Source organism: Schistocerca serialis, chromosome 5 (genome assembly GCF_023864345.2).
Source record: "Schistocerca serialis cubense isolate TAMUIC-IGC-003099 chromosome 5, iqSchSeri2.2, whole genome shotgun sequence".
NCBI classification, from domain to species: Eukaryota; Metazoa; Arthropoda; class Insecta; order Orthoptera; family Acrididae; genus Schistocerca; species Schistocerca serialis.
This window is the reverse complement of record NC_064642.1, coordinates 572,608,381-572,633,209: the sequence shown is the minus strand read 5'-3', so window position 1 is coordinate 572,633,209 and position 24,829 is coordinate 572,608,381. Positions and strand designations below refer to the sequence as shown.

At 40.9% G+C, this 24,829-nt stretch overlaps 1 protein-coding gene across 2 annotated transcripts in view; it reads right to left on the bottom strand.

Annotated features, from left to right (window-relative positions):
* LOC126480918 (protein maelstrom homolog) overlaps positions 1 to 24,829 on the bottom strand; it is a 102,504-nt gene that overhangs the window by 46,395 nt on the left and 31,280 nt on the right. For both annotated transcript variants that reach the window (XM_050104326.1, XM_050104325.1), the window contains exons 7-8: positions 9,062 to 9,255; positions 127 to 294 (exon numbers count right to left, since the gene is read on the bottom strand). In XM_050104326.1, the coding sequence (XP_049960283.1) occupies positions 127 to 294; positions 9,062 to 9,255 (362 nt within the window). The remainder of the gene's footprint in view (positions 1 to 126; positions 295 to 9,061; positions 9,256 to 24,829) is intronic.

The window sequence follows — 24,829 nt, the reverse complement described above, 5'->3', positions numbered from 1 at the left end:
ATGGAAGTGCTTACATATAAAACGAAAAATCAAAAGATATTTTCTCTCTCTCTCTCTCTCTCTCTCTCTCTCTCTCTCTCTCTCTGTGTCTCCCTCCCCTCCCCGAGTTGAATCTAGTGCTATCACCTGAGCTTGAGTGCGGCGTGGTTGTTGCTGAGTAATGGGTGGTGGAATATGCTGTCCTGGTGCCAATTCAATACCTAAATCTTTACAGCAGTGATCTGAAATTATGAAGCTCCACCTTCGAACAAGAGAGAGACTGCAGTACTGGCTGGCATCAGTACCATCATGCATCTGAAATTAAAAATAAAGAATAGTAATAATAATAATAATAATAATAATAATAATAATAATAATAATAATTAGTAGTAGTAGTAGTAGTACTAGTAATCTCAATAATACAAGGTGTACAACTTGTGTGTACCTCGAGCCTATTCTAACCCCCAGGCCCACAGGGAAGGAACAGGAATGAGCTGAGCTCCTGGGCAGTGTGGGCAGCTGTTTTTATAAACAAAAAATTTTCTAGAAGATGCAGAGATTAAAAATGCAAGCAATTTTCAGAACATTCCAAAACTGATAAGTACTAAATGACAAATAACTGCAGGTGTCAGGATTTGAACTGGGTACTTGCAGCACACCATCCAGCGACACTAACCAGTATGTCACACTGAACTGCTGCACACCTTGGAGCATTGCTCCTCCTAGCCAAAAAGCAACTCACTGTTTCAGAAGTTCTCACTGGAGGCAACTACAGCATCCTAGCACTAGATCTTGTCAATGCACCTCTGCATGGCAGTGCTGTCGGATCCTCAGGTTCTGGGCGTTTTGTCACATCCTTCTCATAATGACAAGCATCGAAGGTACCGCTCCCAACAAAATGTTGCAATTGTTCAGCAAGTCTTCCGTCTGCTCAAACAAGATGGCCCCACTGTCTATCTGCACCCCAGGACTCTGTTTAGCACTTCGTATGGAAGACGTGGATGATGTCTTTGTGCTTATGACTTCTTGATGAAGGACTGAAATCCTCAACTTTGTGTGCTACTTACGCCAAGTGACGAAAGACATGATATGGCCCGAAATAACGCTTTCATACCTTTCCTTGAAGTTCCATTTTCCACATAGGCAGAAAAATTGATTTCAACTCTCTCTGATAGTACTCCAATGGTTGGTGCTTGGCATTATAGTGCGCTCAGTCTTTCTCCTGGGTGCCTGAGGCCCATATGCGAGCCAAACATCTTGCTTTTTCAGTCCTGGTGATGAACTGTTTTACGTAATCTGCTCCAGTACTGTTTGACCATTGTCACTTCACCCTAGCGTGGTGGATCAGAAAGAACAGTGTGAAGCCTTCTGTTCTTGCTCTGCCGTGTTGAACGCAAATGTCATGTCTGGCAATACTGTAACCCAATCTGTCGATTCGACATCAGCGTACATAACTGCACAGCTGCCACTGTCTTATTAAAGCATTCTGTGAGAACACTCATCTCTTGGAAGTGACAGTTGTAATCCTATGTGTGATGCCACAACATGAAACCACCTTGTTATACCAGTCTCGGCTGAAAACTTTTCCATGATAATTTCAATCACACAGGGTGCTCCACACTTCGAAGCTTTGTCTCTCCTACAAAGAGCCTTGCAACTTGTGGAGCTTTGGCAGTCGGTACTAATTTGGTAACAACATAGCAGGAAAGGTAGTCAGTGCACACTATAATCCATCATTTCCCATTTTTTCACTTTGGTAATCTCACCCAGGGATCAACTTCAATTTGGTGTAATGGTGCTGCTGCAGCATAATTGGTACCAGATACCCTGGACACAATTACAGCACGATTCCATCAGTGGGAATCCTTACATTGTCTAACAGATTGGTAGATTCCTGGCCATTAGTAACTAGGTCCGATTCCGTATTGGATCTTCACAAATCTCAGGTGATCAGACATACCATAGTGCAAATATTTCAGGACAACTGGTCACACATAATGAGAAACACCCATTTCCACCCCAAAGGAAAATATCTATGCACAAAACATACAACAACTAATACCGTGATATCATTGACCAGTCTAGTGTGAAAGTTGAAGACAGCAAAACGAAAGCTGAAGTTTTAAATTCTGTGTTTGAGAAATCGTTCACGCAGGAGAATCGTACAAACACAATGTTGTTTGAATAGCACACAGACTCCCATATGGCCAACACGTTAAAGACTATTCCTGGTTTAGGGAAACAACTGAAGTCGCCAGGTGTGGATGGAATCCCAATAAGTACCCTACGCCAACAGCCCCTTATTTAGCTTGCATTTAGCGTGAATCTCTCTCTCTCTCTCTCTCTCAGTGCAAAGTCGCAAGCGATTGGGAAGAAATGCAGGTGACTCACGTGTATAATAAGAATAAAAGAACAGACCCACAACATTACAGATGATTGAGTTTGAATATAATAAATTATGTCCACGAATGAGGATGGTTTTAGAAAGAATCGCTCTTGTGAAATCCAGCGTGCCCTTTTCTCACAAGATACATTGCAAACTATGGATGAAGGGCAACATGAAGATTCCATATCTCTAAATTTCCAAGAACTATTTGACACAGTGCTCCATTGCACACTGTTAATGAAGGTAAGTGTCATACAGAATAGGTTGCCAGATATGTGAGCGGCTTGAAGACTTCTAAAGTAATAGAAACCAGTACGGTGTCCTTGATTGAGAGTGTTAGAGACATGGGTACCGTCAGGAGTGCCCCAGGGAAGTGTCATAGGACTGATTATTTTCTTTACACATAAATAATATGGCAGCCATGGGAGGCAGCAATCTCAGTTTTTTTATGCTGATGCTGTGTTGTACAGCAAGGTGTCAAAGATGAGTGACTGTATGACGACACAGGGTGATTTTGAAAAAATTGTAGTTGGTGTGATGAATGGCAGCTATCTCTAAATGTAGATTAACATAAATTAAAGCTAATGAATAGGAAAAACAAACCTTTAAAAAATGTTCAGATACAGCATTAGTAGTGTCCTGCCTGACACAGTCACAAAGTTTAAATATCTGAGTGTAACATTGCAATGTGACACGAAATGGAGCACCATTGTCAGGAGTGTGGTAGAGGAGGTGGATGGTTGATTTATTGGGAGAACTTTACGAAATTGCGGTTCATCTGTAAAGGAGACTGCATGTAGAATACTACTGCAACCTATTCTTGAGTACTGCTCAAGTGCTTGGGATCCGCACCAGGTGGATTAAAGGAAGACATCTGAGCAATTCAGAGGCAGGCTGCTAGGTTTGTTACCGGTAGCTTCAAACAACACTCAAGTGTTACAGTGATGCTTCGGGAACTCAAATGGGAATCTCTGGAGGGAAGATGATGTTCTTTTCAAAGAACACTACTGAGGAAATTTTGAGAAGCTGCATTTAAGGCTGACTGACTTAATGATTCTACTGCTGCCCACAAACATTCTGTGAAAGGATCACAAAGATAAGATCATGAAATTTAGGGCTCATATGGAGACATACAATCATTTTTCCCTTGCTCAATCTGCATATGGAACAGGAAAGGGAATGACTAGTAGTGGTATACAGTACCCACTGCCGCACACCATGCATGGTTTGCATAGTAGTATGTAGATGTAGATCACAATTCATCCTATACAATGTTTGATTCATTTGGAGTTCTGTGGTTCGTTCCTCATTCTTCAAGGCTTCTATGGTTTCCAGCAATGCTGGATCTTCCCTCTGTTCAGCAGCAATGACAGATTTCATACACACTGCTGTGTGCCTCCCAAGATTTCTTGAAACACAGTCAGTACCCCTGTAAACACAAGGATACTGACTGTGTTTAAAGGAATCCTTTGCTTTTCTATATCACTGACGTATTCTTGAAGCCTAAGTGCCCATCTCTTCTGCAACCCATTGGATCCCTCAGGCTTGTCATTCAACAGAGAGAGAGAGAGAGAAAGGTGGTCAGACACACTGTAAATGGTTTGCCAAACAAATACAACTGGAACTTGTCCATGGACCAAACAACCGCAAGATACTCTCTCTCAGCTGTAGAGTAGTTCTCTTGGACTTGAGTGTACTCTGGAAGCTATCAGCTTTTCAGCACCTATCCCACAACTGCTAGCATCATTGTGAAGTTCAGTCTGGGCATTCTAATCAAACACTAGTAGGACTGGAAAAGATGTCAGTGTCTAGTTAAGGACAAGGAAGGATCGTTCTTGTCCCTCGTTCCACGAAAATTTTGCGATCTCCCTGCCAAAGTTCGATGGTCATGTTTGATGTAAAAATTCTTTATGAATCGTTAGTAGCACGAGTACATTCCGAGAAAACTTCTCACATCACAAATGTGCAGAGGAAAACCTGAGAACTTTTATTTTCACTGGATCAGGACAGACTCTGTCACTGTTCACTAGATGCCTTGAGATTTTTATTTCTTGAGCAGTGAAGAGGCAGTTTTATGGATTCCAGGAAAGTCCTGCTTGTCTGAACACATTTGAACATGGTTGTCAGGTGACTTTGATGTTCTTGGAATGTCCTTGAAAAAACAATGTCATTAAAACATGTCATCCAGTTAAGGAGTCGAATCAGATTGTCCTTATGCTAAAAGGTGGCTGGAGCATTACGTAGTGCAAATGGCATAACTTTGAACACGTAGAGGCCATCAGGAGTTTGGTAGATGACTGCAGAGTTGATGCTAAAGAGTGTGACAAGTTCTGTTTAGGAATGACGGATTCCTCTCTGTATATGATCTTTTACCTGACTGACATGTTTGACAACTTTTACATTACAAATATCTTGTGGTCTCTGTTCTTGATTTAATTTGCTGTAGTGGTCATGCTATGCACTGCCACTAGACTGTGACTTATCTTATTAACAATAGATTACTTCACTTTTTGCAGAAGTGTATGCCGAAAGAGCTCCAATCTATTCAAGAAAAACAAATGATGCAGTCCTTTAGGATAACTCTTCTGTATTATAAAAAAGTGAAATGTTTCCACTGTACAACATTATTTAGAATTGTGGGTGAAACAGATCTCTCTCAACTTTTAGCTCACAACAAATCACAACACGTACTGATTTACCAACATGAAATTTCAGACTGACAGTTATGGTGTGTACTCTTCAACTGTTCTGGTGCTGAAATTAATGCACATGATGTTTGCTCTGTTATCTTCCAAGGTACTGCCATATCATGACACCAAATCGTAAGCCTAGACAGTACAATTGGTGTCTAGAAAAGCAACTGGTATCCCTGTAAGGCAACGGAAATGGCTATGGCATGTTGGGATATCATTCCAAACGTCTACTATAATAGTCTGGGCAGTTGACAGGTGTGAACAGAGCAGTTGTGATAGTCAACAACTGGCGAGTACTAGGCATTGAAAACTCTTCTCCTTTCTTTGCAGCAGTGTACAACGTGTCCTCGGCATCCACAATAAAAATGTACCAGCAGGTTGTCCTTGGCCTGCCAAATGTGTATTGTTCTGTGGGGCATTGACTGGTGGCACAAACTAGTGCTGAAGTTCAACACACCTCTTCTTCAATATTCTATTATCTCACGTTGTATGGCGTCGCATGATTGGCTCCCACTTCTCACTCAGTCTGACAGTTCTGACTGCCATAAAATACCTTATCTCTTCTCCTACAACCTGGTGCACGAGAGAAATGAGGTCATGGTGGTCTACCATTAAGGCTAGAGGGAGCATACACTGGAGTGTAATACTCTTTCACAGGACTCTTTTCGTTGCTTTTCCTCAAAGTGCAGGCACCACTACAATTCCTCTATTGGGACACTGTTTGCCAGAAAAGCCTAGTACACATTTTCTGTAACTTCTCTCACCAGCAAAATTTTGTCGATGGCCATCATATTTGGATTCTCAATGGAGCATTGTGTTCAACATTCAGTATGTAGACACTGTAATGCGTGGCTCTGTTCTTCAATTGTCGTTCCAGTAAGCGAACTTGCTGCTGAATGATGCCAAACGTCTGCCTCATGTTGACCTGAAATTTATCCCAGCTACTGTGTTTTATCTTCGTTGTTCTCTAACCACTGCTGGTCTGTGTCAACGTAAAAGTACATATTTGCCATCCCACAATCTCACCTTTTGAATTTCATGACTTGGTCGAATCCTTTCAGCCATTTACTTTGACCTGAGCACACTCACTGATGCCTGCCTTCGAGCTAAATTACTGCTCGCTTGGGATCCACTGGTCCCCTGAATATATGGACCACAGGACCACTGTACTGTTTGTACTCTAGTGCCTATATGTGACAGCTTTTATGTTGCCTAATAGTAACTTCTGTGTAGCACGTGTTTTGAAGGATCTGCCATCTCTACTACACAATGTCATGTCATAATCGCAATCAAGTCCAAATCTGAAAGTAGGGTCATACATGAAATACAACACTAAGCACTTGAAGCAGGTTTATAACAAACACAAATATAGAGCCAGAATAGAACTGAACTCCTGTGTGGGGAATACAACCATTTACATTACATTGAATTTGTCACTATATACAAACACTACAAACATACTAAATTTCAAGAACCTTCCTGAACCGATCTGTATTACTAAAAAGCTATTTCAAGAACCTTCCTGAACCGATCTGTATTACTAAAAAGCTATCCCGGAATCCAGTGCCAGTTGCAGCATAGGGACAGCAAAGATTTGTTTAATGTTTTGCATAATTATATACCAAATTTAAAAATTTAGGATGCTGTCAATCTACTCATTGAGAATTATAACCTTACATTAAAAGTTTACCACAATACGACAACAAACTTTTTCTTGCTTACACCCCTCCACAAAAAGAGGAAAGGAAAAAATTATAGCTTATCGTATTTTGTTTTCCATACAGCATAACTTGAGAATCAGGCATAACATTTTAACTTGTTACTTCTTTACAACACATTTTGCATACAGTATATACATATGGGAATGTACATGCAAAATTTTATTGTTGCACAACACAGTTCAGGCAGTACGTCGTCATTTATATTAACATGAGTGAAAAAATACCTTTTGCTTAAAATTAAACACAAGTTACCCAGCATGTATTCATCCATTGTTTTATAATGAGAACACTTAGTGACCAACAAATTTTAAACAATTTTCAACCCTTACTTAACTTTACCCTCTCACATGCTTAAAGGCAAATATTTGACACATTAACTTATTTGTAAAGTATCCACGCGTCTGAAGCTGTTTTATACAGAAGCGTTCAGTTCTTTTTTAGTCTGGGTTGGGAGTTTACTGGTAAATACTAAATGATAAGTAACATGTTGTCAAGTTGACCCAGCAACCCGCAGAATCCCAGCCAGCGATGCCAACTGTGATACTATGCTGCATATAGCACAGCTCTGGGCAATATTACTTATCCTCAGAAGTTTTTCATACTTAACACATGTATGCACACTGACACAAAGCAGCAAACAAAGCTTCTCGTAGGCTGATGCTGCTGCTGCCTCTGTGGAGAGAGTAACAATCTTGCCTGTTACTGATACTTCTGAAATTTTGTTCAGCTGAGTAATGAAAAAAAGGATTCAGGACACGAGAGGTTTAGGAAATATTATGTTCAAGTGGATAAATGAGGATGTCTGCATAGATTGGGTGAGCAGCAAAATACCTCTTTGGGGTAGGTGGAAAGATTGTGAGTTGGGTGTTCTTCATTTCAGGGCACTATGATAGTTGAAACCCTGTTCAGGTGTTCCTCTCCAGGAAAATATTGAGTGATGAGAGGAGGCGTTCCTTTGCAACAGTTTCTGAGGGTGGTTGGAAGACCAGTGGTGCATGTGGATATGGCATGGAAAACCTCTCTGCGAACTAGGTTTAGGGGAGGCCTCTTTGTGAAGACCTTAGTATAGCTACAGCATATTGGCAATAAACAGGTGCACTGTCCATGGGTGGCCAGACTACGTATGGAAGTGCTCTTTGGTGTGGAAGGGATGACATTATCAAAATCCATGTATTCTTGACAGTCAGTGGACCTGTTTGGACTGAGATTTGGTTGGAGCCAGAGAGGGTGAGGTCCATTCTCAAACAACAACAATTACTTCTGAAACACCCAGTTGAGTATTGTGTGTAAAGATGTCCAGCTGTATGCTCTTAAAGTTTTGGATTCACCAATATTTTATTTAATGAATGATCAACATCCAAGAGCAGTTTTGCTGAAATTATTCTATGAGGGCATGCTGAAAACTAATTCCACAGAATTTTTTATGCGAAAGCTCAGAGTATTTTACATAAAACAAGTGTCCTTAACATTCTACATCTTTATGCTTCAGGTTTACATATTTGCAGCCCTCGCCTCTTAGATGTCTCAAAATTGTAGCATGTTGCATGGCAGTGTGCAATGTAATTATGTTTGTGCATGAGAAACAGCGTGCTGTAACAGTTTTGAATTCTAAGAGTTCATCCACACACGGAGTGTGACAATGCTGGCCCACAAAAAGCACTGTGACATCTGCCACACTTTGACACCTTGGAATCACTGTCACTGATCATTCTTCATACAGTCCCAATTTGGCTCCATCCAAATTTCATGTGTTTCCCAAACTTAAAAAAAAATCCCAGGACTCCACTTTGATAGTGATTAAGTGGTGCAAGCAGAGGTGAGATTGTGGCTCCATCAACAAGGACCAACATTTTGTAATGACAGTATCAACAAACTGATCTCTCATTGGGAGAAATCTGTTTGTCTCCAGGGTAACTGCTGAGAAATAAATATGTAGACATGAAGAATAAAAATGTAAAATGTTAATAAAGTCCGTTATCTTTAGAAAGCTTTAACAATTTTCCTGTAAAAAAATTCGAGGCATTACTTCTCAACACACCCTTCTGGTACTGACATGATCAACAGCTGCATGTATAAAGTTTGCTATTGGACATCAATAATTACTAATCTCTGCTTCACTGCTGAAATGAGTAACTTCATTAATCTGAAGCCAAAAAGAAAACTTGTGCAACTGGGCATAGCTGACATCTGTCACAAATTTTACAGACAGATGCCTACAATATGGTGTGTGGCAATATTTAAACACAATGTCAAAGCAGCATTATATGTATTTTGTATCTTACCTCACAGCAAATGCCTGGTGTGAAGCTATACAAGTTTTTCTCAAGCTCTCTGGCTGCCAAGCTCTCAACAGGAAATGCTTTGCTAGACCTGTTTGCGAAATCTCCTGCTTTGTTTCTTAGTTCAAAGAAGAGTTTTGGTAATGGATAAACTCTGAAATTCTCTGGTACTTGAACTTTGGGATATTCTTGCATAGCTATAAAAGAAAAGGTGTTGTCAGAATCAAACATGAAGCATGATTATCATTACTCCAAATGAAGATAAAAAATTGGGGTAAATCTTTTCTTAAAACTTTTGTAACACAATGTTTTATACATGTAAATACGTTATGAAAATATCCATTACTAGTAAGTAGTTCCCTGAAAATGCTTTAAATGCTTTGCTGATAACAGAGAATCAGGAGAAATAAATGGCAAAAATGAAGCAGTCATTAGACTGTAGGCCATGCTAGGGTAACAAGACTTGGGCAAGTATTTTTTTGAGTTTCAGTCTGGCAATGCTTTATAACTTGCTTATAATCAACATACCATTATACTCTAGGAGAGAGTGGAAGTAAAACATGAGGTTGGGGAGCTTTTGTTATTTCAGAGTTTATGAATGTATAACTCCCTGATTCAGCTACCTACTTACAGTTGCTCTTCTTCTGTCCCTAATAATATAAAGTTTTGGCTTTCATTTTTGTCATTTATAAAAGGAAAGAGGGAGAGAAAAATAAAAAGGCATACCTCACATAAACTCTAAGAAACTGAGCTTTTAGTAATTTATGATCAACTGAAGATACCAAACTGATGTAATCTTATAGCCTATTGCTAGAGGCACCTGTTTTTCGTAAAGCGCAAAATCGCAAAATTTAACACATTTTTCTGAAAACGCGAAACTATTTACTTTTAAGCCAAATCGAAAAATAATTGACAAAACTTTGCAAAATCTCTTCATTTGAACTCAACTGCGGAAATTCGATTGGAGTTGTGGTAATACAATCCGGATATCGATTGTACACCATTTTGATATATACAATATATCGAGTATTCCAAAAACGTTCTACTATGTTCTGGCAGTGTATTCAGTATTTCGTGTTGGAAATCATTGTGGATTGTCGGCGCATTGATTGTGGTAGTTTGTGTTTTGTTTTCGTGCTACAGATGATTAATATGATAGTGACAGTTTTCGACCGAGAAAAGGAATTTTCGTCAGAAGGATTTTACATTTTCGACAAAAGTAGGAAGATACTTATGTGCAAATACTGCAATGTGTGTGTTGAGTGGCATAGGAATGACACGTGCCTGAAACATTAATAACAGTTCTTCCCATAAGTAGAACAAGGAGGTGCTAACAACTACAGGTATAAAAATACAAACTCACGGAAGTCACTGCAGCAGCAAAACGAGCAAAAAATGATAAAGAAGAATTCATTTTATTGACTACTCGAGCTTCCATTGAGGCTAACACTCCGATGGAAAAAGTTGATCATCCGAAGCTGAGAGAATGGATGAACAAATACATACCAGGTTTGTGTAATAATTAATTTACGGTCTGCTAATCGCAACAAAGATTAGGTAATCTCCACAACCAATAATTTTTGTTGGTCAGAATAGGCCTATATTAAAAATAATTTTTCATCGGGCACCCTCTTAAAAAAGTCTTATAATTAGTTAATGTAATTTAATTCGTTACATAGTACTCTAATAGCAGTTCTATTGACATTTTTAAGGTGCTGGAGGCTTACCCTCAGCTGGAAGACTATGGGAAGGTTACATACCTCGAATCATCAAAGAAGAAGAGGAAAGAATAAAAGGAGCCGTGAAAGACGAAAGAGTTTCAATTCTTTGTGATGAAACGACAGACACAAAAGGGCAGTGTGTGTTTGTGGTTCTGATAAAAGTACTTAGTTGTGGTGATGGTGCAGTTTAGAAATTATTTGTCGGGGGAGTGAAAGTTATTGCAAATGCAAATGCTACAGAATGTGTGCAAGCAATTATGAGTGTAAAACAGAAACTTGAAATTCAGTACAGAAATTTAGTTTCTACAACTTCAGATTCAGCCCATTGTATGGGCAAGTGTATAAATGCAGTTAGGGTTTTAGTTTCAGAAGGGTTAGTACACACACAATGCTGGGCTCATAAATTAAATTTGGATGGCAATGTGTGGGCTGTGGAACTTTATGATTTGAACCATTGTGTTTTGCACACAAAACACATCTTCCTTAATACTCGAAAGAGAAAGCATACATTCAGTTCTTAGCTCATAAATATGTAGGTGTATCCACCAAAGCCAAAAGGATATGTCGCCGAATCCAGAGTGGTGGTTCACCAGCCTCTGCACGCAGACTCTGAACTGCTCTGATCCAAACGGCTCCAGGCGATATCCGAATGCCCTCATAGTGGACAGCATCTAACGTCCGGAGGTAGGAAGGACGGGCCGATCCATAGACCACACTGCCATAGTCTAAGCAAGATTGAACAAATGCCCTTTAACACTGCAAGAGGCGGGACTGGTCAGCTCCCCATGTTTTTCCAACAAGGCATTTCAAAATACTCAACGACCGGAAGCCCGTTGTTCGTAGGTCTTTCAGGTGTGGTAGCCAAGTTAATTTTAAGTCAAATAATAAACCCAAAAATTGCACAGTGTTTTGAAAACTTAAAATATGGTCCCCCATTGCAAGCACTGGTTAGTTTAAACTTTGAAGAGCACAGTTAAAATTGATACACGGTCTTATCAGGTGAGAAACGGAAACCAGTTGTCTGGGCCCAGGTTTCCAGCCTCACAATGGTCAGCTGTAGCTGCCTCGTCATCATCATAAGATCAGAGGCAGAGTAGAAGATTGCAAAGTCATCTACAAAGAGCATTTGACAGGGCTCCTGACTGTGGAGGAAATGTCATTGATAGCGATGGCAAACAATGTGACACCGAGGACATTGCCCTGGGGCAAACCATTCCCCTGATCATAGCAATCAGACATGGCATTGCCAATGAGATAATGAAAACGCCAGTCCTCAAGAAAGGATCAGATCAGAAGCGGCAGGTGTCAACGTAGTTCCCATTCATGAAGTTGGCGAAGGATGTTGTACTGCCAAGTAGTGTCATATGTTTTTTCGAGGTCAAAAAACACACGAACCAAATGGTTTCGGCCTAAGGAGGACTCCTGCATCACCGTCTCCAGTAGAATCAAGTTGTCGAGGGTGGAACAATAGTGCCTGAAACCGCACTGCACACGGCTCGGACGCCCTTGGGAATCAAGCAGCCAGACGAGGCAGCGGTTGACCATGTGTTCAAGAGTATTACCCATACAACTGGTAAGGGCAGCACTCTGGTAACTGTTGGGGTGCTGCAGTCCTTTCCTGGTTTCCTGAATGGAATTAATATTGCCTCCTTCCAAGGCATGGAGTACTGTCCATCAAACCAGATCTGATTGAAACAAGATAGGAGCTGTCCTTTCGCTTTAGGGCCCAAATGACTAAGCATGGCATACTGCATTTAGTCAGGTTCTGGAGCAGTGTCTCTGGCTGCCGACAAAGCTGATTCTTTTTATTCCATATGGAGAATGGAAGGTTGTAGATTTCCTCATTGCGTGAGAAGAAATTGAGCTTCCTCATCTCCACAGTCCAATGCAATGCCTAAACAGCAGAAGCTTGTCTGGATGATGTAGTAACAGAAAAGAAGTGTTCAGCTAAAATGTGAGTCATGTCTTCTGGTGTATCCATCAAGATGCCATTGTTTGACAAGGCCGTAAGGGGATGTGTAATACCCTTGCCTGACATCCGTCTTATTGATTCCCAAGCTTGCGCAGCAGAAGTGGATCGATTAATGGAAGTCACGAATTCCCTTAAGGAAGCCCTCTTTCGTTCTTTGATCACTCGCCTTGCATGTGCTCTCGCAGACCTAAAGACATGTAGATTATCTGTAGTTGGACAGTGTTTGAAGCTCCGCAGAGCTGTCCATCTGGTCCTGATTGCCAATCGACAGTAGTCATTCCACCAAGGTACAGGCCGTCGTCTGAGGTGGTTACTAGACCTGGGAATGGATTCTGCGGCAGCATTTTGGATCTCACGAGTGATATGGGCCACCACCTCCTTTACACAATCCTTTATTTCAAAAATTGCCTGTCGACTGTACTGTAACCAATTTTCCCTTTGTATCATCCATCTGTGTGGTCTACTGTTGGCCACCATCCTAGATCTTAGTCGACAGACGGATCCACACTTGGAAGTGGTCACTAGAATGTAAATCTGTAGCCACTTCCCACTGAACTGAGTCTGCAATACCTGGAGAACAAAAACAAAGGTCAATAGCTGAAAAAGACCTTGTAGCTGTGGAAAAATGAGTCACCTGATCGCGTTCAGAAGGCAGATATTCTCAGAATGGATGAGTCACTTGATCATCCGACCGAGCAAGTAGTAGCCAAGCCACACAGCACAATGTGGGCATTGAAGTCTCCCACATGGAGGAATGGGAGTGTCTGGAAGAGGTCTGCCAGTGATTCTGCATCCAAAGCTTAATTGGTGGGCAGATACAAAGAACACACTGTGATACTAAAGGGTGCGAGAACTTTCACAGCAATAGCTTGCATGGTCGTGGTAAGAGGACAGGAGAGCAGCTCCGTAATGTGTGTGTGTGTGTGTGTGTGTGTGTGTGTGTGTGTGTGACTAAGATGCGTTTCTTGTAAGCAGATGCAGATAGGTTTATCCTGGACCAGCAGCTGCAATTCTTCCCAATGTGAGCAATATCCATTCAAACTCCACTGCTATTGGTTAGCAATGGTTGTTCTTTCCTTTCTCCCTCAGAGGTGGGGATTTACCAGGGAGGGCAGGAGGAAAGTTAGCCGGTTCTGTGCTCTCTGGTTCCTCTGATTGGAAGTCCATATCCTGAAGAGCATAGTCTCCACCAGGAAGGGAGAGAGCTCATTGATCCAAAGGTTCAACTACCACTTTCTTGGACTTTTTGAAGGATGATTTTCTTTACTGACAGGAGGTTGTTGTCTGGGTTGCGGGGATGGCTCAGTTGGCTTCTGATGTCGAGGAGTGGTATGTGGCCTAGGTGGCAAGCCTACTGCTGACAACTTCCAAATGACTACAGTTGCAAGTGGAGCATTTCCCCCCACAGGTACATCGACAAATGCATGTGCTCGTACTTGAATCTGTGGTCTGAGTTTGCGTGGAGGCATCACACTTAGCAAATGGTGTCTTAAGGGCTGACAGAAAACTAGTAGCAAAAACCGGTGGTTGCATAGCTCTGAAAGCTTTTTTAGCTTCACCATAGGGTATGCGTCTCTTTTACTTTCAACTCTTGAATTTTCCTTTCCTCATTGTGAACCCCAGATTTTTCCAATTGGCCGTTGACTTTCCCCATATAATTCTGCACTTCTGTGACGCCCATATTTTTTCCATTCTTCACATAACTCCACGTGGTCCACCTCCATTATATCGGAGCAGGTAACCACGCCCTTACTAAAGTTAAGGGTGTTATGTAACTCAGTCTCGACTGGGTAGTCACCTAAGGCCTTCCATCACAGATGCTTAGATGTTTGGTTGTAATTAGCAGTTTCAACTTAAAGTGTTCCATTACGAAGTCATCTGACACTTGTCAGACACAGCAATACCTTCCAGTGTCTTGTGAATACAGAAAGGGGAAATCTTCTCAAAGCTTCCCCCTTTTTCACTTGATTACAATGAAAGTGTTATGACACACTAATGCCCTGTTACTATGATTCAGAGACTTCTTTTCTGGAGGACTGAACAACCGAGCTCTCTTTGAGGAGTGGGTATAGTTGCTGCCAGACAGTAGTAGTAGTAGTAGTAGTAGTAGTAGTTTCATGAGACACTAGGGAAACGATCGTCAACCCGGGCGGAGCACTGCATGCCTGAGCAAGCCTTATACAACTCGGGGGCAGCACGTGCCCCAGAGGTTGCCAGCTAAAGACTGTTTTACCTCAACAGCCATTCACTTCCTCAGCATGTAGCACACTTTGAAGTTGAGTTTTTTTTTTTATTTTATTTTTTTATTTTTTTTTTGTAGAGATGTGTACCTTCCTTTGCCATGGCAGTGAAGCCAAGACCCCCCATTCTTCGAAACATACAACATTCCACCGCTGTGCCACACAGTGGTCAACTGAAGTATGATGAGAGCTTACAGTGACAGGACTGGTGGCGCTTACCAGTCCCCAGCTCAGGAACCCCGGGGGTCGTCAAGCCCGTACTCAACAAACGAATGCTGAGCCCTTGAGACACACAAAATTTCTCTCATCATCACAAAGTACATGTCTACATTAACTGCCACAGATTGTTCTGCCTCATCTTCATCTTAAAAAAAATTAAGGGCAGATTATGCCAGCAACCCAAAAACTACACCAAACCATCACTTACTGTGGATCCATTTCCCTCTCCTGAACCATGCAAGGGTTTTCTCATTCCCCAGGACCATGCAAGGGTTTTCTCATTCCCCAGGACCATGCAAGGGTTTTCTCATTCCCCAAAGACACAGAATGAAGAAATACGAGAAATTCAAACTGAGGCAACAATCTCAATGTTTACGTAAACCAAAATTGCACACAACAATAAAAAATTATTATTTCATTCAAAACTGGTGCACTACTTTAAGGCCCTTTACCTTCAGGAAAGGAAAGAAGAAATACTTAAATTTCTATTCAATGTTAATATATTTCTCCTTCAACAGAAGATTCAGTTGTTACTGTGAATTGACATTTAATATCCTGTTTACTTCTGCTATCATCAGTTTTGCTGCCAGAAGAGCAAAACTTGTTTACTACTATTAGTTTCATTTCTTAACATAATTACTTCTGTATCCTTTCAACTTGCCTCCACTCTATTGCCCTCGTTTTATTTTTGTTAATGTTTATTTTATAACTTGTTCTCAAGTCCATTCAAGTCATTTACCAATTCCTTTGCCACCTCTGACAAAATTACATCATAAAATCTTCAAAGTTTTCATTTCTTTTTTTTCTGAACTTGTGACTTTTCTAAATTTCTGTATCTTCTTTAGTAGTTTAACAATGTAAGACTGACAAATGTGAGTGGGTAAGCTAAAACCCCGTCACACACCTTTAACTGTATGCCGCCTTTGTGTGTTCAACTCTTTCCACTGCAGCCTGGATTCTGCTTAAGTTACTGTAATTTATATTCTTCTCCTTACATCAAATAGGATTTATACTTAGTGTGTTATCCAAAGATATCCATTGGGCTGTGTCATTTCGCCTAGTTGTTTCTCTGCTGTAGGCACTATTTTACTTACATCCATCTTTCCAGCTATTCTATGCTCTGATATACTTCCTACAGTATATACTTGTCATGACATCAGGCATTAAGTCGAACTTTGAATAATGTACACCAGAGATAGTTACAACAGTTTATTATAAAGTCCATCCGTACTTTGAATTGTCTCATTTACTTTTGGAAAAAGTTTTTTTGAACTCTTTTGAGGTGGCACCAGAGTTTCAATCGTGCATCAGGTGCTGTCTCAAAAGGGTTGAATTTTGTATACCTGAAGCTTAGCTTTCAAATATGTCAAAAACCTAGTTTCTTTAATACTGTGAAAATTTCCAGTTTCAATTTTAAAACTCATTCCTTGAGGAAGCTACTGCTGGTATTTTTTTCTACCATTAACTATTAAGTAGTAGGTTTTCCATCTCATCACCAAATTTGAATTTTAAATGAGTTCACTCCCAATATTCTCATACATTTAGGATGAATTTATATTGCTGATATACTGTCCATCACGGAAAAATGAAATGTTAAAATTTGGACATCTTCCATTCTAAAAACAGTCAGGCAACATAGCACTTCCTCTCACATATATATCCAGGAGAAAACCACGATAAGAAAATTATGAACTCGAGTCGTCCTCCATGTACATCATCAAAAATGAGACATGAAAGAAGAAAGTGATAATGGCACCTGAAGCAGTCTCCACTCTGAAGAGGCTTACAGAATAGAGACCTTGACGAAGAAAATTAAGACTTTTTTATGACAACACAGAAGATGGATTTATTCTCCATTTGAACAACAGACACAAAAATATTCTGCAGATCCAGTTATTACCTGACTTCCATTATTGCACAACGTGTATAAGCACAACATAAAGTTTCATGGATATTAGTCACCCTAACAAGGATACAATACTTTTTTTCCTAGTCCTCATGACTTAAGTGCTAAAATCTTTTTTAATGTTATGCTATATGTTGTGACAGAGAGAACGTTAAATATGTTCTTAATTGGTCACACCAAGTATCATTTTTATCTGACCGTAAGACTAACTGCTTTGGAAATTTCTAACATATTCTGACTGATCAAAATAATAATCTTTTTATTGGAGTCATTCCAAACCATGTAGTCCAGGTAAAAAAAAAAAATTATTGTTTCCTATCTCAGAAAAACTTTATCTTTGCTGGGTGAATTCCCTAATGTTTAGAAAGCTCAAAAACATTTCAGAAAATGTTTACTGTTTATGATTCATAAATGGCGGCCATTTTTGTTTCAGGCCACAAGAGTTATTTTGCATTTGCAAGCATCTGCAATTTTTTAAATCACCGCATTGTACAGACTATAAGATGCGCACTTTTCCTTCAAAAAAACTGCCGACAAAATTCACGTGCATCTTATACTCGAAATTAAAATAAAAATTTCGAGTGTTTGATTTAAAATTCCCACCAGTCTTAAAAACTGGCCATATACCTGATGCCTTGGGTAACTTATCTCTATCTGGCAACAGCAGTGCATCGATGCGATGAACACGAGTTTCGGGGATTCACAAGCTTGCTGACACTGTCTCCTTCCTGCCCCAACATCACAGAAGCCCAGAAAACTGTCTAGCATACAATGCGTCATTGCAGTCTACGGTGCCAGTGAACTTTAATTGAAAGTGATTTAAGTTATCCGTAGCAGTATAATATTTTTATTAGTAGCTAGTTTTGTAATGGAAAAAATTATTCAAATACGTGCTCGTAAGCTAGCTCTAAAGTGGAACTTAACAGACTTCAAGGGTGGAGTTGGTTGTTGCTATAGGTTTATGAAGCATCAAGGACTTAGCATGCAAACCAAAACCAAAGTACCTCAAAAAATGTCGCAAGAGTATGAACAGAAATTATCATGTTTCCATTGCTTTATTATTCAAAATCGAAAGCTAAACAGTGTGGAACCAAGTCAAACAGCAAATATGGATGAAACCTCTACGACTTTGATGTGCCGATTAACAGAACTGTTGTGATGGAAGGTGCTAAAATTGTCACTATGAAAACAAGTGGACATTAAAAAATACACTACACTGTTGTCCTTTCAAGCTGTGCTGATGGTATTAAACTTAATCCAATTATCATTTTCAAGTGCAAAACAATTCCAGACTTTTTGAAATACTGCCAGGTGTTGTTCATGTACATGACAAAGGTTGGATGGACAAAGCTGTTATGAAATAATGGATTACCAGAGTGTGGGAGAGAAGGAAAGGTGCTTTATTGAAGAACAGTTCTCTTCTTGTGCTAGATCAGTTTAGTAGTCACTTGGAAAATTCCGTGAAACAGAAACAGACAGGGAAATACAGAGCTTCTTGTTATTTTGGGAGGACTTATTGCACACCCTCTTTATGTCTTGATAAATAAACCTTTTAAGGTGTAGATGACAGAGGAATGCAACAAACAGATTATGGATGAAACCCAACAAGAACTCCCGTCAAAGGGAGCTTTAAAACCACCTACAATTGAACAAGCGTGTCAGCGGATCAAACAGACGTGGTCTGCGGCATCCCTGTCGATTGCAGTGAAGACCATCTTACATATGAAGAGGAGGAGGAGGAGGAAGTAGGAGAAATTTTCAGAGATTTTAGAGGACAGTTCAGTTTTATAAACTAAGATTTTTTTAGTTCGGCTTTTCAACTAATAATAAAAGTGTTAAAAAAATTTTTTAAATATTGCTTAAAAATTAAGGTGTCTCTTATAGTCCGCTAAATATAGTATTCAGTGATGTGTTGCCTTAGGCAATTGCAATAAAGAACAATTATTTCAGCAAAAGCTGGCCTACAAATTAAAACCACTACTACACTATATAACATAGTTACTTTTTACAGAGTATCACTGGTGAGTAGCTTATATTAAAAAAGATACACCACTTTAAAAAACGTATTTTTTGGATTTTTTCATTTCTTGGCCCGCAATATCTTTAAGTGGACCCAATAAAAAATCTGTAAATTACGCACTTAACAGATTTTTTACGACATCAAACTTCAATATAAATTTCAACTCTGAGATTAAATTGCATGTTCTGAAAAAATACAAACGTTAGTAAAAAGTGAGTTTTAACATCTGCGATATTAGGCTAATGGAATAAAGTATGGGTTATTGTGTAAGTTTGTAGCATTTTTCAGTAAGTTTGATATACATATAACAGGACTTTAGTCACCAATAATAAACTGTACTCCTCTATTTACAAGACTGCCAAAGCTGCAGTAGCTTTTCAATATCGCAACTGTAGAAATCACATGATTTTGAGACCAATAACTTGTCGAGCCATGTTTGGATCGCATTTCCATTCAGGGCAGGAGTTCTTTGAAAGTTGTTTGATAAAGCAGGAAATGCGAAAATCTGAGGGCACAAGAACAGATGAATAAGGTGGGTGCACAATGACTTCCCAACCCAACTCTTCTATAGTGATTTTTTTGTCAGTCTAGAAGAACGGCAGTGGGCATTATCATGGGGAAGCACCAATTCCGACAGCCTTCCAGGTCATTTATATTGGACTGCATTTGCAAGATGTCTCAGCTGTTGACAGTACATGTCAATAGAGTTGGTTAAACCTCGGGGAGGGGAAACAATTTGTACATATTTAACTGGAATCCAACTTAATCCTTCTCAACTTTTTAAACGAGGTCCTAGATCCCGGTGGGAGGTAAAATATAACATGCACATACTGATTCTGACAATCAATATTATCAACTTCAGCAATCCACTACAGTTCATTGTCAACACAAGCCACTATGTTTCTATTTTGAAAATTCAGTGGTACAAGTTCTCCACTCTGATGAAGTTCATGACCAGGGGATGTTGATGTGAACATACACCTGAGCAAGTTGTGCGATTAGGGCATAAAAAGTCTAAAGTACCAGTGTCTTTAACCTTCTGAAAAGAGTTCAATCTTTCCTCCAACACACTGGTGCAGAGTTCTCCTATTTCATCACATTTTTCAAAAACGTAGGTAATTTCTTTTACCTGTCCTTCACAAAATTAAAATATTTCTTGAGGTACCAATATCTCGTCCTCACACATCCGCTGCAGACTGGCCCTCCTTAAACTGCCATTCTACAGCAAGTCCAAAATCTCCTTCATGAAAGGAAATGTTAATTTTTTTGCTTTTACATCTGCTTGCAAAACTGTGCTACGCAGAGTAGTTTGTTTTATATAGTTTGTTAATAGCAGTTCGAAAGTATGCATTGCTGTAGTATTGTGTTCAAAGTGGTCACTTATGACACAAAAACTGAGTAGTTTATCTTCATCTTTGTAACACATCAAAAGTTTATGAACTGTACCTGAGCCAGATCACTTGTCGATCATCAGTGATCAGCTTGTTATCTTCGGGGCGTCCCTGGGCATGAGTATCCTTGCGTTTTCCGCTGGGGTGCGCAGGATGGAGAGAGGCAGTTGGTTTGGAGCGGCCGGTGAGACTGGTGGAGTTGTGGCTAGGGCGTAAGCACATGTGTGATGACTGTTACGCTGGGGCTGTTTGCTAATCATGAAACTCCTACGGCGGTTACTGGTTGCCTGGAAGGCATTTCATATAAACTGTGCCAAGTCTCGCAGTGAGAGGGGAGTCCGGAGTTGGTGTTGGCCTAGATGTTTGTACAAATTGAGGTGCCTGTGTGAGAAGCACAACGTGGGCCTGTTGGTTGCATCGTCCTGGCAGCCACCGCAAGCGGATGTTCAGCCAGAATGTCTACAGTTTGTGGTGAGCATAGTGTGAACAAGTTCACGTAGGGTGTGCTCCCAGCCTGACTCTCAGCCTGTGTTACATGTGGGTGCCGACCCCTTGTCTGTTACTGCTTCCGGGTGTCCTGTAAGATTTCACAGTAAAACTGTGTTTCTGGCTCAGCCTCCGCCTAGAAAGGGGAAAGATTTGGAATTCCTTAATGCTGTAAATTAAACATATATTTAAAAAAAATTCTTTCAGAATAAGCGCCTGTTTCTTTGGGACACTGCAGTTCAAACAGGAGAGTTTGTTAACCGTCAAACGAAGTGTATTTAATGTCTTGCTGTTTTCTGGGGCGCAGCTGTGTAATTGAACTCATTTTGAAGTGTTCTGTCGGGTGAATGACTGATTCTCACTTCAGTGTATTCTTTTGAGTAGTATTGTAAGTTTTTTTTGGATATTTGTCAAAGGCATGTATTGATCCAATTTTGTTTTTCTCTTTCTTCTGAATTACGGTGAACTGTTTAGTTTACCTGGTTATTGGCTTAACTCACGCTTCACGCACTAAATCAGCTGATATTGAAATTGTTTTTTTTAATTCCTGTTTAATGTCAGACAGATTCAAATGTAACTACATTTATGTTATTTGAAATAAGTGTGTTGGGTTGACCTTAATGAATTATGAGTAATGGAAGTAATGGACCCAGTCCTTCATTAGTGCTTAACAGTGGCGTGTGGTTCGGGTTGTGAGCCCCGTGCTCTTTCTGGTAGCAGAGCGTGGTTGCTCTGTGATTACTGATATTGCACATGGATCATGTTTTAATTAATGGATATTGTCTTTAAATTGTAAATTTGTTGTTCTGCTGTGTGCTGTTAGTGTGCGTATTTTACAGAATTGTCATGTCTGCATGTGCGGTCATGGGGATTGGGTGCCTGAAGAAGGACCAATTGCAACACGAGTTACGGATTCGGGGGCAGCCTGACGACGGTGGCGTGCGTGAGCTGTCTGCGTGCCTGCGAGACACAGTGGTGCTCCCAATCCAGGTATCCGCGGAGTGCGTTGGTCAGGTGGGCGACACGTTGTTGTCTTGTGCCTCCTCCCTGGATCAGATTCAGTCAAACTTAGATTTCTCACTCGCAAGTATACCGTCTGCACGTAAAAATCACTCACTTCATTAACTGACTTTGTGATCTTGGGCAGGTGGCTGTCAGCCTGGGTTTCAAGGATAAGGCAAATGTTTTCGGGAGCGGGTTCTGAAATTGCAAGTTCAGTTGAGTGCATTGGAATGGGAAAGCGCTGCGGTGGAGGGTGAACAGGGAGGTGACGCTTCGTTGAATTTGCCAATGGAGTCCTCTGGGACTGGATCCCGAGATCAGACTAGTGGGGATAATTATTTTGCTAAACTTCCAAACCCCTTGGTGTCCACATTCCAGAGAGTTGAGTCTTTGTCGATTGAATCCATGGGGCATTTAGTTCAGTTTTTGTGGTTTTTAGTTAAGTTGGAGAGGATTGCTGATGTGTTAAATGCGCCGGCAAGGGTGGTGTGGTGTGTCAGTTGCTCTATCCTTTATCCAGTGGTTCCTTGACTCAATTAGTAGCATCCGTTCTTGAGAGTGACTGTAGCTTGAGTGGGTTGCGAATAAAGATCGTGCAGGGAAAGTTAACCGCTTGGGACAAAAGCCACCTAGTGAATAAATATGTATTCAGAGAACAGAGGAAGCAGGAGTCCCTGAGTGACTACATAACCAATGTACAAACAGTGGTGCTGGCCTTTCACACTCACCTCCTGGAGCATGAAGTCGTTTCAAGTATAGTGCGGGGGTTGAAACCGGAAGATCGGAGTCGTGTATTGTTCGGTGAAAGGCCAACATCGCAGACTTGGAATGGCTAGTTCATGAAATTGAGGGGGTTTGAGCAGATGACATGCGGGAGTGCGAAGGATTTTCTGGTAGCAGTGGGTATAAGGAAAAGGGAAGGAATTACCAGCCTGCAAGTAGCGTACCTGCTAAGGTCGTGTGCTAGCGTTGTAACCAACCGGGACATTTCGCACGTGAGTGCAAGGTCAAGGGGGGAGCAATGTCGAACATCTGACACCAGCTGGCAAGCAGGCGAAGTCGCAGTGGTCCCATTCCTAGTGCCTGCAACATAGTCTGGGCAGTGTCGAACGCTAGATTACCGTTCGCTTGCGCAAGTTTGAACAATGAGCCGGTGTGTGCTCCGATTGATTCTGGCAGTAATATCTCTCTTATCGACTATCAGTGGTATCAAAGACATAAGTTCATTTGTAAGTTCCCAGTGCTGCGGAGTGTTTCGGTAATCTGTAGGGGTGTAAATGGCTAGCGTTTAGATGTGGTTGGCGAAATGAAGGTGGGGTGCAGAGTTGGCGATTTTTCTTGACCTGTCAAGGTATGTGTAGTGAGGAATTTGGGAATGGATATCCTATTGGGATGTAACTTTATAGAGCTTACTGGGCTGGTATTGGATTACGTGGGAGGCGTGTTCTATTTTCGATTTCCTCCAGTTACCAAGTTTCAGTTTTGTAACCATTATACAAGGGATTTTCAGGTGTGTAGTGCTAGTAGTAATGTCTCTGGTTGTAACTTGAGTCATCTTACTGAGCAACAAGCCTCGCAGTTGTTGCAAGTCCTGGAGAAGTTTCCTCGTGTGTTAATGGACAAGCTAGGGGGTCACCAATAAAATTCAGTACTGTATCCATGTCACCGATAATCAACCCGTGAGGCAAGCACCGTATAGGTTGTCGCCTCCTAAGATGAAGGTGTTGAGGCAGATAGTTGACGACATCTTGAAAAGGGGGTTATTCGGCCGTCTACTTCGCCTTATGCTTCCCCAATATTCTTGGTTCCTACAAGTAATGTAGGTGACTACAGGCCGGTGGTTGACTATCAGTCCTTAAATAAAAAGGCGGTCTTGGAATCGGTCCCACTTCCTGATTTCCACAACTTCTTTACATGGTTTTCAGGAGCGTGTTACTTCACTGTATTGGATCTCAATCAAGCCTACCACCAGATTCCACTGGCCGAGGAGTCTAAGCTCCTTACTGCATTCACAAGAGATTGGAATCTATACGAATTTAACCACGTGCCCTTTGGTTTAGCGACCGGAGCTGCGGTTCTCTCTAGGCTTCTCAACTCTGTTTTGGTGGACAAAGTTTCAGTTTGTTTTTAATTACTTGGATGAGTTGGTCATCTATAGTAAGACCTTCGAAGAGCATTTAGGACATATTGATAAAGTGCTAGCTCGTTTGGAACAGGCAGGGTTAACTGTTAAACCTTCTAAGGTCGAGTTTGCTCGTCAGGAAATCTCCTTTCTGGGCCATGTGGTGTCCTGCAGTAGCATCAAGGTTGATCACTTGAGGACCCATGCCATCCGTGAGTTTTGACCACCTAAGAGTAAAAAGGGGGTGGCTGGGTTCGTGGGTATGGTAAATTTTTTTAGGAAATTCATTCCCCGTTTTGCGGAACTGGTGGCTCCGTTGAACTTTCTGAGAAAGAAAGGGGTGCCCTTTAACTGGACTGAAAGCCAGCAAGGCGCCTTAGATGCTCTTAAAACTGCATTGAGTAATGCCCCAATTCTGGCCATTCCAAATTCTGATTTGCCCTTCATTCTTCAAAGGGATGCTTCGGGCTCCGGTATTGCGAGCGTGTTGGTTTAGGAACAGGACGGAGAGCGCCGACCAATTGGTTATGCCTCACGTGCCCTTACTGCCACTGAGATGAAGTATTCCACTAATGAGTTGGAGGCGTTAGCGGTGTCTTCGCCACCGAGCAATTCAAGTTCTATCTTGAGCATCGCAAGTTTCTTTTAGAGTCCGATAATCAGGCTCTCACTTGGGTTTTGGCACGACCGCG